At 50.1% G+C, this 14,308-nt stretch overlaps 1 protein-coding gene across 9 annotated transcripts in view; it reads left to right on the top strand.

Moving 5' to 3' along the window:
• CACNA1G (calcium voltage-gated channel subunit alpha1 G) overlaps positions 1-14,308 on the top strand; it is a 142,857-nt gene that overhangs the window by 45,597 nt on the left and 82,952 nt on the right. For all 9 annotated transcript variants that reach the window (XM_069032285.1, XM_069032283.1, XM_069032284.1 and 6 more), the window contains exons 4-7: positions 9,397-9,494; positions 11,473-11,632; positions 13,412-13,703; positions 14,202-14,294. In XM_069032285.1, the coding sequence (XP_068888386.1) occupies positions 9,397-9,494; positions 11,473-11,632; positions 13,412-13,703; positions 14,202-14,294 (643 nt within the window). The remainder of the gene's footprint in view (positions 1-9,396; positions 9,495-11,472; positions 11,633-13,411; positions 13,704-14,201; positions 14,295-14,308) is intronic.

Below are 14,308 nucleotides of genomic sequence, written 5' to 3'. Positions count from 1 at the left end.
AGCTTGAGGGAGAGCTGATGCTCAGCTCACGGAGAGAGCAGGGCAGGGTGACAAAAGTTGTTTGTGGTGGATTTGGACCAGTCTGTGCCCTGGGGCTCCTTGCTGGGCGCTGGGCTTGGCTCTCCTCCCTCCAGCCCACCAAAGGTTTCAGTTTCCATGGCTGGAGTGGGCGGTTGGGAGCACGGAGGGCTGTGCCAGGAAGGATCGTTCACTGAAATGCTCATGATTGCCCTCATTATATATATACCTATTTTTTTTCTTGAAGGAAAGCAACCACGTTTGCCTTTCTGAGTGTTTTCCTTTCAGAGGCACCTGGTTTGAGTTAAAGGCTCTTCCAGCACCCGAGAGTCTCCTGGCAGAGGCTGGAAATCCACATGAAAAGTCCTTGGCCAGCGGCCAGCGAGCTGAGTTTCTTTGACACACGAATCTCTTGCTGGCCCTCTCCTCCCCTCCCTGCCTCAAGAGCCCCAAGACCTTTGGGAAAACAGTGGGTTTTTTCCTCTTTTGATAGAGTTAGGGATCGAATTTACTAGATTTTCTTGGAAAGAAGCAGAGGCCCCTCCCAGCTTTTTTTTTTCTTGGAAAGAAGCAAAGGCCCCTCCCAGACCTGGCATGGGTTTGGTGTGGCCCAAGAAGGGGCAACACCTCGGTGAGTTTTGCTTTTGGTCCATTGCTGGCCTCACAGGGACATGGCCCACGCCTCTGCCAGTCAGCTGGAAGAAGTAAAACAGAGGTGCCAGGTCTCCCAGTGCATCCTTAGCTTGAAAAATTCATTGCTGCAGAGGTGAAAGATGCAGTGAGCTTCAGACCCAGGAGCTATAATTTTCCCCATAAACCTGTCTTCTGCAGGAGGCCACAACCTCCCGCTTTCCAGCCCCACCAGCCTCTGGCTCCTCAGTTTAGGAGAAGGCTCAAGGTTTCCTCCTGAAATGCCTGAACAATGTTAGGGACAACAGTGACGGGACGTTGGACAAGAGGGGACCACAGGTCCAGTCAGGTCTGGGAGGGTTTTAGCAGCACCAGCAGCACATCCAAGGGCTGGAGCTTGCTAAGCCACCTTTATTTCTTCTGGTTTATTATGTCTTTTACTGGAATTAATTGTGATGAAGAGCCCAACCCAAGCAAGGCCGGACATCCCATCTGGGGAAGCATGGTCACAGGTGCTGGGCTGTTCCCAGCTCCACTGTCCTGGGGTGCTGCCACCTTCCCCTCCCAGTCCTGGTCCTGCCTTTGCCTGTTGAACTTGCAAAGCCTTTGGAGCCAGACTTATCCCTGATGTGCTTCTGTGGGGACTCCACCATGATGGGACCTCCCTCTAGAGGGACACCAGCAGGGACCATCCTTATTCCTATGCCAAAATATCACTTTGCTTAAGCGAAGAAATCTCTGCACACCTACTGCACCCAGCCAGGTGTTTGGGGTGTGAGGGTCATCTCCTTCCTGGGCAGAGCCACATCATAGCACAGATCCCTGCCCTGCAGTAGCTGCTCCCCCACCCCTGACATGCAGAGATGTTTTTTTGCTGCAGAGGTTTTTTGCAGCGTGGCAGCCTGACCCTCTCGTGCCTTCTGCCAGGTCAGCTTTGCCTCTCACTAAGTGATGGCTCTTTCCTCCACGTGCATGAACTGTTCCCATCTGGGTCCCGTCAAAATCAATTTGGCTGGCAAAAGATCGAACTGGATTTAAATATAAAACAGCCTCTCCTCCCCCAGCACTGGCTTTCTCTGCTCCCTTTTGCACCCTTGTGCTCTCCTCCAACCCTAGCCCATCCATCCTGAAGTGCTGCATCCTACTCAGAGCATTGCTTCAATCCTGGAGGGCCTGCTGAGTGCCAGGGAAAGCCAAAGGGGCTGCAGGAATGGGCCACTGCTGTAGCAGAGAAAAAAGTAAGGGACTCAAGCCCTTAGTAGATCTAAGATATAGGTAAAAAACACTGTAAGAGATAAGGGATAAAAGAGCTGCAGGGTCAAATCCCAACCAGACAGAGGGAAGTTCTTTAGGTAGCCCTTAGTGCAGCTCTTTGGTTCCCAGACGGGGCAAATTATCCCAATGAGCACCCAGCCCGTGGTGCTCACAGCAGAGCACAGGAGCAAGGGATGAGCTGAACTCTGCGTGGAGGAATTCTGCACCTGAGCAGGTGTCAGGAAAGAGGCCAGAGCCAAACTGGGACCCTGGAGAGTATGTGCCAGGGCAATCCTGACAGCCCAGCTGGGTTTGCTTAGATACCAGATAAAGTGAGTCACGTTTTTATGGAGGTCTCACATAAGGGCCTCAACCAGGCTCCTCAGTGAAATGCCAGGGGAGGAGACTGAGGTTTCCATGTGGTCCAGGTGACCACAATGGAGCAATTTTGGTTTTGTCTTCACATTTTTTCTCTGCCTTTTATGTGCAAGACATGGAAGGAAGAAAGCAGCGGCAGAGTGTGAGCTCCCCAGTACCCAGCAGGGCCCTGAGCTCCTGCTCTCCTGCTTTCCCTGCCCCTTCCCTTCCCATGGGCTGCAGAAAGTGATGTGAGGGGAGAGGAGAAGCAGCAAACTATGTCTGTGGGGCATCAGGTGGGGAAAGCAGGTCATACTGGGGCTGCACACTCCCACGGGCACAGCATCCGTAGAAATCCTTCCCAGCTGACCCCAGTTTAGAACAGGCTTCAACCCACACCACCTCCCTCCCCCCCAAAAAAACCAAACTTGTGGCATTTTATCTTGCCCATTCTTTGAGAACTTTCTAGACCTAACAGAGGTTATCATTTTGGAGAAGCCTTTTTGTGCATTTTTGCCCCAAATCTGCCTCTTGAAGGGCTGGGAGAGCCTCTTGGATGCTGTCCTTGCTCCTGCTGGCCACTTCTGTGGGATGCCATTAAGTGCTTCTCAGCTCTGTTAAACTGTCCAGACCAATCTCACAAACTCATGGAGAGTAAATGACTTCTTTGTGACAATGTAATGCAGTTAGTGCTAATTGTAGAGTGTGTAATGTCTGCAACACATCTCTGTAATTACAGCAAAACTTGCTGGGGATGAGAATAGTGCTGCACTATCAAAAGCCTGCTCAGGCAAACACGGCTTTGGCTGCAGGTTATGGAGTTGTGTGGGGAAAAAGGGGATGGGAAAAAAAGTGATGAATGGCATAATTATGTTGCATTATTTTTAGAGGAGGGGATTTGGGGAGTTTGCTTGTGAGAGAACACTCTCAAGGTTAACAGGCATTGCAAGCAGCTCTTGCCCTCTAAATATGACTCGATATAACTTTGACCTCTCCCAGCATAAGACACAGATGTATTGAGGATGGATGCTTGTTTACATCCCAAAATATGCAGAAGTGGTTTCTGTTTAATGCTGACTGAGGCTTGGGCTGATGAGCCAAGAGCTGTGGGATGGAGATGTGCCCTGGCTTGGTGTCTCCCTGGCCACTGTAGGACCCAGCATCCACTGTCTTCCCAGCAGGGCATGGGGACATCTCTGCTCAGTCCATGGGAAGAGGGTAGCCACAGACTGAGATCTCCCTTCTGCTCAGCTGAAACCAGCCCTAGCCCCACACGTTGCTGCAGTCCCAGCAGCTTGCAGGACAACAGCTTGTTCTGGCTTTGTTCTGATAAGGACTTCCATGGACCTCTGCATCCGTGTAGATTGAAATAGGCTTTAAGCCATCCTCATCAAAAAACCCCATGGTGTGATTTTGGAGTTACCCTGTGCAGGGCCAGGAGCTAGGATTTGATCTTTGTGGTTCCCTTCCAGCTCAGGAGATTTCATTATTCTATTCTATAATTCTAACCCCAAAACAACAAAAATCCCTAATGGTTTATTGTTTTCCCATGAGAAAGCTTTACACCAGGGGATAATTTGGAGCTGTAAGAGCTCACGGGGTTCCTCTCTGCCTTCCTGTGCCCACGTTCTGCTCCCCACTGAGCAGGGCTGTGCATCATCCCCTGTTTCAGCTGTGTGGGTCTGTGGTTACTCCGGGCTCAGTCAGTTGTTTGGCCAAGACTGAGGAGTCCTGTTTGTGCTTTGCTCATTGTAATGGTAACGAGCCTCTTCAAAGACTTTGTAGGAAAGTTAAACACTTCTGGAATATTTCGCTTACGACTGAAGAGGAGCTGGGGCTGGAGGTGGTTGGCAGGCTGCTTTATTCAGGAACAGACACCACTTCTTTCTCTCTTTGCTTCCTGAACATTTCTAATGTTTGTTATGATTTTTTTCTCCCTCTGTTGAAGGCTGTATTAAACAGTGAGCTCCACTGAAGCCTTCATAAACAGCCTTTAAGGATGTCTTTCTCCCTCCTGGTTTTGAGTGCTGAATTTCAGGGATGAAATAGGCTGCAGGAAGCCCTGTTGTGTTCGTAGGTGACAGGAGAGAAAGGGATGCCGCAGCCCCCACTCCATCCCTGCTCCATCTAAACCTGGATGGGGTCTGAAAAGCTCTTTAGCTCAGAAATTGGAATGAGGGCTATGGTGCCAGACGGGTCTCTGTGGGGAGCTGTGATCCCATGGCTGCAGCAGCCAGAGCAAGATTCCTGCTGGGTGCTCTGGGTGAAGCTTCCAGCATGTGGCCTTCACCCCGCAGCGCCAGATCGCTCCACAGGCAGGCAGGGCTCCTCTGAAGGGCATTTTATCTGTACAAAGCTGATCAAGGGGCTGTTTCAGCCCCCTGGTTCAGACACAGGGAAGAAAGAGCTGGTGTGGGACTGCCTACAGGAGCCCCTGCTGCAGCCTCCCACTGCAAAGGCTGTTCTTCCCCCATATATTGCTCTCTTCATCCCTTAAAAACAAAACTAACAGGGAGGCAGGATGAATGTTGCTTTTTCATCCCCTCTGCCTCTGTTGAGCCCTCTGATCTGAGGAACAGCGCATGGGGACGTGGCAGCCGTGCCCTCTGTGCTGCCTGGGCACCCCGAGCGAGCACGGGGGGGGTAATTGCCCGTGTAAGAGGCTGATTTGCACACGCAATTACCCAATGTGCAGCCACTGCCACAGCCACAGCCCCTCTGGGCAGCAGGGAAAGCTGCACCAAACCTGCTCCCAGGAGCCTGGCCCTTCCCTGGGCTTTCCAGGGTGGATGTGAGTGTCCTGGAAACTAGGAGCCTTCTCTGTGGCCACACCACGTCCTGACTAATCCCAAATTAGGTGCTTTCTGCTCTGAGCAGAAGTGCCAGAACAACATCAAGCCAACGCTCGTCATCACGAACCTCCAGGAATTTGGTATCTGGGGCTGAGCTGTGCAATTTAATGTTTTAAGTTACTTTTGGGTGGATAAAGGGTAGCCACGACCTGGGCACTGATGAAATCCATGGCTGTGGATGCTCTGTGCTCCGTGCTGCCTTCCCACAGCCTTTGGAGCAGAGCATCCCGAACGAGCTGCATCCCTGACTCACAGAAACCTGCTGGGTAAAAGAAAGCCCTCAGCAGTCTCCCTTGCAGCTGAGCTGACTCAAATCCACCTGTGAAAAGCCTGGGGTTTTTTTAAAGTTTTAGGACTTTTAAAAAGGTAATTCTTTAGTTTCTTTCAGTTCTTCAGCTGAACTTGCTGCTGCTTCAAAAGCCTCATTAGTCAAGTGTCCTGGCTGGGACACATGGTGCAGCTGGATCCAGCAGGCTGCAGGGTTCATGCTCTCTGTGTGCTATTCTTTTTCTTCTGTTCAGCTTGATTGAAATGAGTATTTTTAAAATTAAGCAACACCCACGAATGCGGTGAGACTCGCAAGGCTCCAAACGCAGCCCCTGAGTGAAAGCAGAGCACAAGCAAGCTGGCGAGAGCCAGGGGGAAATTTCATTCCAGCTTTCTGAAGATACAACGCCGCCTAAATAATTTCTCCTTGTCTTTTCCAGCACTGATGGCTTAACATCACCCACTGATGGCTGTGCTTTGTAGATAAAGGGTGTCTATATGCCCAGTTTTGGAAGCTTTTTAACACTGAATAAATCTCAGCCTATCTCTCCCCGGCAGTGCAGGGCTCTGAGTGTGCAGGGGGTGGGCAGCTCTCGGGAGTGGCCCTGCCTGCAGCCACTGCTGCTTTGCCACCGGCTCCTCGTGTGACCTTGGTCACATCCCCTGGCTGTGCAGCATCCCCAGCACCCAGCTGTGAAAGGGGAGAGTTCAAGCTTTCCTTGGAAAGCGCCCTCAGCAGAAACTCTCTGTGTGGCTCTGCTGGGTTTTCACAACATCTACTTCCTGAGCAGGAGTGATCCCGGGGATTGGAGCAGAGTCAGGGCTGAGAGCAGGGTGTCTGAGAAGCAGTGCTGGCTAGGTGTGAGAAGGGCTTTGCTGGAATTTCTGTGCTCTGTTAGAGGCTCTCTGGGTAAGCAGAGCCCCTTGAACCCTTCCTGTGATGCCCTGAGCATCACTTTTGAAAGCCTTTTACCTCAGGGTTGCTGCCTGGCATTGCACTCAGGAAATCCTTCCCAGTGCTTTGGGCTTTACATGAGAGAAACCCCAGCATGCTCCAACTCACTGTCTCCAGGCAGAACAGGAATGAATTTCACCTGCCTGGTCCATCCTGAGCCATCCCTTTTGCCTGTCAGCTGAGCCTTGGGAGTTTTCCTGCTTGGAGAAGCGTTTGCCAAAGGTTTGCATCAGCTCCCTCTCTGCATCCCACCACCAGCCCGTTGTACGTCTGGCTTTGCAGATGCTCCACTTTTATTCTTAGAAAGTCCTAAATATTTCCGCTTTCCTTCTGAATAACTCCAGCGATCGGGGGTTGCTGATCACTCTGACGAGCTGTGAATCCATCCTATTTAATTCTGAGTTTCTCTCTGAGCCTTTAACTTGGCTGGGCACCAGGTCGGTGGCGGCAGCGCTGACAGGCATCGCGCCTTCCCCTCTGAGCAGAGATGACATTTGAATTGAAGCTTCATCAAGAGCCTTTTACACTGCAGATTTCCAATGCATAAATGCTATATATGCTGGTAAATGTACCTGTCACCTCACCAGCTGGTGACATCCTGACATTTGCTCTCCCTGGGTATCTTCCCTTGCCAGGGATGCGGATTGATTCTTCCCGTGCTTCCCCTCGCCTTGGGAAGTGACCTTAGAGCTGGGGACTGGTGGTGTTCTCACTGGACTTGCTCTTTAGTGACTGAACTCTACTGACATTTTTTTCTCCAGTACTGGGTTCTCTCAAGGCACTTGAGCTGTTGGTTACCAGCAAGGTGTGGACCCTGTAGTCTGGGGCTGGGGCTGAGCTTGGCAGTGCTGTAACACCAATGTCCAGCAACAGAGGCAGGAGACCACCTTCTTGCTCTTGGCCTTGGTGTTCAAGTGTTTGCTCAAGCTTCTGGGTTGTTGTTTGGCTTGTTCCTTTAAATTTGGCATTATAATTGTTCTTTAATGAATTAAATCAAAATGCATTTTACAGCACGTCCTTTGCAGCTTACAAGCACTCACATCTCTGGAAGTGCGTCTGGAGCTGTCATTAATCAGAAAATGATTTGTCTTGGTGCAAGTAACCGTGTGCTGCTCTGAATTTTGCTGGCAGCCTCTGTTTTAATGATGGATGAAAGAAAAGCTGTGTGTTTGGTATGGGCTTTTTACCTGAATATTGCCAACCATACAGAAATCTTTTTGAACAGCAAGTGAAACTTGACAGGCATGAAAGCCAGGGAAACCACTGCCCCTCTCCTCACCTTAGCCAAAGCTTGCCCAGTGCAGGGAGTCCTGTGCACTGAGGAAGGGGCTGGTTTTCTACCCCCAGGGCAGGTGGGATTTTGTGAACACACTGCCTTCCTTTCTGGTCAGAGGCTGAGAACAAAGTCGTAGTATCCATATGTGCCTGTCCAACCTCCATCTCCTGGGACTGTCCCATTGTTCTGGGGGTCAGCTAAACAGAGAGGAATATGTTGAGGTTATTTTCATCTTAGTTATAGTTTGATCATCATGATTGTTCTCGTTAGAGCCTATCAGGTAAAGCCTCGCTGCATTGAACACGGAGTTGTTTATTTGGGGGCTGGGAGTCTTCTCCCCCCTGGGTGCCCCTCACCTGCTGGACGACAGGAGGGAGAAGAGTGGGTTTGGCTGATAGCAGCAAGAGCAGAAGCCTCCAGTGTGCTGCAGCCATGGCAAACCCAACACAGCACTGATGGATCCTGCGGGATTTCCAGCAGGAAGGGGAGGGACAGCACTGATGCCTTTGTGCAAAGAGCGACCAAAACTTCCTCCAGAAACTTGATGCCTAATCAGGTGAGATTAATTCAGACCAGGGCAAGTGTGGAGGAAGGTTGTGACTGCGAAGCAGAGAGCCTGTGTGTGAGATGGGGCTGGAAGAACTTGATTTGTTTGACTTTGCAAAATCAAGGCTGTGAGGACATGTGATTTGTCCTCTGTAAATACATGGGTAGGTAAACATCAGGGACAAATAACAGCTCGAGAAGCTACTTAAACGACAGTGCTGCCATAAGAACAGATGTAAATGAGCTTGTCCTGAATATATCCAGGCTGGAAGTTAGGCTTGTAGCCATCAGAGTTGGAGGGAGGGAACCACCCAGCTTGTTTGGAGATGGAACTTGATAATTTTCGGAAGAAATTAATATCCTGTGGCTGCCTGTGGCAGTGGGAGCCCGACTGCGTGGGGAACCTCAGGGTTGTGTCCCTTGACTTTGCCTGGCTCTGCCTCTTCAAGAATATTCTGGGCAGAACTCTTGGATCTTCCCACAGCCAGAGAGCAAAGTCCTGGAGGTGTGACTGAGGACTCTGTTGTGCTTGAGCAAAGGTGCCATGAGAAGAGTCAGAGGTGCTGGGGCACCCCAGGGACTTGCAGCCATCCAGGTGCATCCTAAGACTAAGTCCTGTGGATGTTGCTGCTCCATGTCCTGAGCAGACTCTACCAGACAGTGGGAGCACTGGGAGGTTCCTTGGTCCGTGTTTGCCCCATTTTTAATCTGCAAGTGTCACCAGTTTTGTTCCCACCTGCCAAGGGTCTCTGCTGGGCAGAGGTAGCAGAGCTCAGTGTCCTGTGCTGCTCATCTTCTGTGCCCCACAGAGGGGTCTGCACCAGGAGGTGTTCTTCCTTTCAGGACTGTGGTGATGCTCAGCACAACAAACTGGGATTCATTACAGTATCTGTAAAATTGTTAAAAACAGGGCTGTGCCTGGAAATTTCCCCTCTGGAGCGTGCAGGGATTTTCAGAAGCTTCTGCCTGGCCCTGTGCAAAAAGAGGCCCAAAGCAGATGAGAGAGAGAGAGAGATCTGTGGCTGTGTGAGCTGGTGTATCACATTCCCCCTCATTGACTTTATCCTGATACGCAAACAACCCTTAATTAATTCCTCTGGCAAACTTTCCTGATGGGAGAGACGCAGTAACAAGTCCCTCTGTGAGCGGTTGGCATTTAATGTTTGCTTTATAATGTTTGATAATCGAACATTTCTCCACCGGATCCGTGACACTCCTCGGTGGTTTTGTGTCTTTCTCAGGATGCTGGAGTATTCCCTGGACCTGCAGAACGTCAGCTTCTCAGCCGTCCGCACCGTCCGAGTCCTGCGGCCACTCAGGGCCATTAACAGGGTCCCCAGTAAGTCAGATCCTAATTCCTCCTGTTGGGGCCAGCTCTCTGGATCCACACCCCAAAGATAGAAGGGCAAACCCAGATGCTTTGATCTTACATCACAGCTCAAATGTTTGCCCAAGCCTGGCAGTGCTGGGTGCTACCACCACTATCTGGGCTCTTTTTGACACCTGTGGCATCAGAGGAGTCAATAAGGTATTCAGGACTGTCTTCAGACACCTTCCTTTCTCATCTGAAGAAGGCCTGAGGAGGCTACTAAAGGGCTGCAGGTGATAGGGATTGACTGAGCCAACAGCCTTTGCCAGGCAGTACAGGCAGAGGGGTCTGAGCCATGCTGCTCCCACCCTCCCTGAGATACTCCATCCTCCCCTGGAGAAATTGGGGTGAGGAAGTCTTGTTGTGCATGGAGATAGTCCCCTGGGAAGTGCTGAGGACCCCAGAGCTGGTCCATACAGCCCAAATACATACCATACAGCCCCAACATCTCCAAAGCAGACCTGGGTGGGATGGGCACTGGCTCTCCAGTCCTGGTTTCTCACGTCATGGACAAGGGTCTCAGCCCTGCCTTAAGCAGCAGTGGGTGGCATTGCCTGCTGCTGCATGGCAGCCCAGCCCCAGATGGCACTGGCCATCACAAACCTTCCCACTGCCCCGTGCTGGGCAAACCCCAGTGCTCCATGAGAGACGCCGAGCACCGTCCCTCTCGGAGCTGTAGGGATCAGGTATGTTAAGTACAACTGCACCAGAAGCATCCTTCTCCTGGTCCTCCAGTCCTGCTCATCAAATCCAGTGCTGTTTTAGCCAAATTAAATCCCAGTCTGCACGCCCCTAGCTGAACTGGCCCAATGCCTTGATGAGAACTAATCAGCTTCAGTTCTCTCTGCTGATGCTGGAAGTGCCTGGGATCTATTTATTTTCCTGCTCCTGACTCTTGAACTTAATCTGGCTTTGCTGCTGATGTTTCAATCATTACAGAAGCTTCAGAATCCTGTTTGCAATGGTTTTTTTTTTATCCCCGCTGCTGAACTGGTGGATAGCTGAATTTATCCACCACTGTCTAACTGGGGATGTAATTCACTTAATGTGTTTTGAAATCCTGGGTAATTTATCTTGTCTTCTCTGCAACGTAGTTACAGTGGGATAGAAATGCAAGGTGGGAAAAATAAAAAATGAGCTTTGTATGATGATCAATGCAATAACCACAGAAAGTAATTTTAGTTAATTAGGAGTTGATGCAAGGTGGTTGTTCCCCAGTAATGGAGTAGAAGAAAAACCCTGAGAGAGGAGGTGACAGCATCAGGATAAGAGAAAAAAAGTCTTCCTGAATATCAAAGTAAAGGGTGCAACAGTAACGCTTTCTTGAGATAAAAGTCAATATAAGCAAGTGAGAGAATGTAGAACATGGGGAAAGAAGGAGAGTGAGAGATGAGCAGAATATTACATGGATGTCAGATTAAATCATTTTTTTGTGTGTAAATGTCAAGTTGAAGTCACCATCAATTTGTCTTTGTTACAGAACTGGCTGTTCCTGAACTTGTGAGAATTAACTGCCAGAGAGAGTCCTGTATATTAAAGAAGTGAGGGCATTTAGGGTAGATGAGGGGAAATAGGGAAGGAAGGGAATTTTGAAATATACTGAGTGGAGAAAGAAATATGATTGAGCAAAAGAGAATGTCAGAATTTAATCTGAGGGAAGAAAGGAAACATAATTGCTAGAAAACTTTGGAGAAGAGGACTTGAGCAGGGAAGGTAGGTCTGGTGTCCAGTAGCAAGGCACGAATGAAGGCGAGTGTTCCAGGGGCTTTGGAGGGAAGCCAAAGGGGATGGGAAGCTGTGAGTGTTCACAAGCCACATGTGGGTGATGAGGATAGAAGGAAAAGAATAGAAGGAAATATAGTAGGAAAAGTATCAGTGGAAAGGAAAAGGTCGGGAGGACAGAGCTGGAACAAGAAGATTCAATGTGAGGTTTTCCTCTTTGCCTCAGGTATGCGCATCCTGGTGACGCTGCTTTTGGACACGCTGCCCATGCTGGGGAACGTCCTCCTCCTCTGCTTCTTTGTCTTCTTCATCTTTGGCATTGTGGGAGTCCAGCTGTGGGCAGGTTTGCTCAGGAACCGCTGCTTCCTCCCTGAGAACTTCAGCATGTGAGTCTGTGTGGGCAGCACCAGTGTCTCCCCAGCTTGAGGGAGGCTGTCCCTCCAGGATCTCCTCTGTAAAAAAGCCCTTCTCTTCTGTAAATGCTCCCTGCTCCTAAATGCCACCATCACTCCTGCTTGGGCACACACAGCAGGAACAGAGGGAGCTGTGACAATTTGCCATTTGCATTTGCAGGCTGTCCTTAACCCTCAGCTGGCACTTGGGAACCTCTCTGATTGATAAAAGCCTCCAAGAAACCCTCTGAGAATGGGAATTCAGGCTTTCTAAATTCAGCATATCATTAATGTGTGACCTTTTCTGTGTGGAGACGCTCAGATCTGAATCCCTTTCAGTGGCTGGTGGTGTTTATTGCCATGACTTTTGTAGTCCCACCTAAACCCCTGGAAATGCTGATGGAGCTACCGGGCATTTTTGATACTAGATACTTTTCAGCCTCAGAGCAAGAGACAGTCTCTATCCCAAAGTGTTAATTTTCACAGATCCCTGAATTTTAAGGCCAAAAAGACTGTTGTGATCAGTGTTCTGGCCTATGTAGCACTGTTTGGACAGTGGTTGAAGTACCTGATAGCTGACCGCCTCTTCCAGAGTTTCCATGCCTGTTCTACCTACCTGCTTTTTTCAACCACTTCCATCCCTTCAAATGCTTGGAGAAAGGCAGATGACTGCAAACCCCTGATGGCTCTGCCAAGTTCTGCCACCCCCAACACCTTTCAGTGGATTGCTGACTCCCCAGGGTGGATCTGGCTGGATTCACACCTGGATGGAGGAATCCTACAAGCCCAAAGCCTCTTTCCTGCACACAGCAGGACCATGTTGCTGCTGCTGCTGTGGCCAGGCTGGCATGAGGCACCTTCCAACATCTCCCACCAACCTCCTGATCAACTCCCACCCCTCTTGTAGGTCATGCCCTCGAAGGGTGGCTGGAAGTGTCATTACCAGGACATGTCCCTGTTAAGTAAATGTCAGCAGAGCAGGGGGACAGTTTCACCACCGAGAAAATCCAATAGAGCCACAGGTTTGGGTGCTGTTTAATTGAGCCAGAATTCCAGGGGTTTAGATAGGCTTTGAAGGGTATTACAGGCAATTCTGCAGGAATTAACCAGGCTGAACTAGGCTTAAAAATATCTTTGCAAGCTTTAGTGGGAGTCCTGGCAGCATTAAGGAGATAGTGTGTTCAGAGCAAGGAGCCAGTTTCTGGCTGGCCATGGGTTGTTTCATCTCCCTGAAGAGTATTTTTGCCTGGTTTGCTGTGGTAAGGCCACCCTCAGAGGGAATTTAGAGCTTATCTGTGGGCTGAACTGACATGGTGCGATGCATATGAAGGCCCTGTCTCTGGTTTTTAGGAATCTTGGGAGGCCCTTGTACATAGAGTCTCCCTAAACAATTCTCAGCATCTCCAGAAGGACAGGAGATACAGGAGCTTAAACTAACTGATTTCCATCTTACTGCAGCAAAGACATTTCAGAGAAGCCCTGTCACACTGAATCCTTCTCTTAGTCTCCTAAAGTCAAAGCCAGAGTGCTTCCAGATGGAGTAACTTGTAATAATGCCATCAGAAGGATTGCCAAGGGGCCGAGTGCACTGCCTCAGTTTCTCAAAACCAGCTAGGGACATCAGCTCACCCTGTGGGGCTGCAGTAAGTCCAGGAGGATTCCTTCTCTAAAAAATAGCTTCAAGATGCAGAAAAGCTGTGCTGTTACAGCTGTCTCCTTGCCAGATTGCCTGCAATTGGTGTGCAAACCCCAGCCCTGTCTGGACTCTTTCAGCCCCTACACGGTGGATTTGGAGCGCTACTACCAGACAGAGAACGAAGATGAAAACCCCTTCATCTGCTCCCAGCCCCGGGAGAACGGGATGCGCTACTGCCGGAGTATCCCAACGCGGAGGGAAGAGGGTCTGGAGTGCACCCTGGATTATTATTCCTATAATGACACCACCAACACGTCTTGTGTGAACTGGAACCAGTACTACACCAACTGCTCTGCTGGGGAGCACAACCCCTTCAAGGGAGCCATCAACTTCGATAACATTGGCTACGCCTGGATCGCGATCTTTCAGGTGAGCCCCGTGTGCCAACTGTCACGAGGTGGGCAAACAGCAGGTCCTGCCCCCAACATGTTCCCAGGGGCTGTTTAATTGCACTCCTGGGGGCTGTTTTGCACTAGTGAGCACTTATATAGTAGTGCACAGGTGCTCAGAGTGTTAGGGATACAATATGATGCCTGTTTTGAGAATGTCTCCACCTCACACGCATGGACAAAACCCTGTGGGTGTGCAGTCAGATGATGCTCATGCGGGGCAGAGCTAGAGACTGGTCTTCTCTCTGCAAAATGCACTAGTGGCCCTTAAGTCCAGCTGGAAAGGGGCTGGAAGCAGCCTGGGCAGCGGGTAATGTGGCTGTTGGCATTGGGAGGAGCAGGATTTGGCTCCTCAGCATCTTGTACTGCACCAAGACCAACTATGGGGTGTCAGACATGACCCAGCCAGAAGAAACATTGCCTGTGCACTTTGTTGTAACTGAGCCTTGAGTTTGTTTTCCCTTCCTGTCTCCACCAGGTCATCACGCTGGAAGGCTGGGTGGACATCATGTACTTTGTCATGGATGCACACTCCTTCTACAACTTCATCTACTTCATCCTCCTGATCATTGTGAGTGGCCTTAG

This window comes from Aphelocoma coerulescens, chromosome 18 (assembly GCF_041296385.1).
Source record: "Aphelocoma coerulescens isolate FSJ_1873_10779 chromosome 18, UR_Acoe_1.0, whole genome shotgun sequence".
Lineage (NCBI taxonomy): Eukaryota > Metazoa > Chordata > Aves > Passeriformes > Corvidae > Aphelocoma > Aphelocoma coerulescens.
Note: the sequence above shows the minus strand (reverse complement) of the source record. Positions and strands in the feature narration are given on the sequence as shown.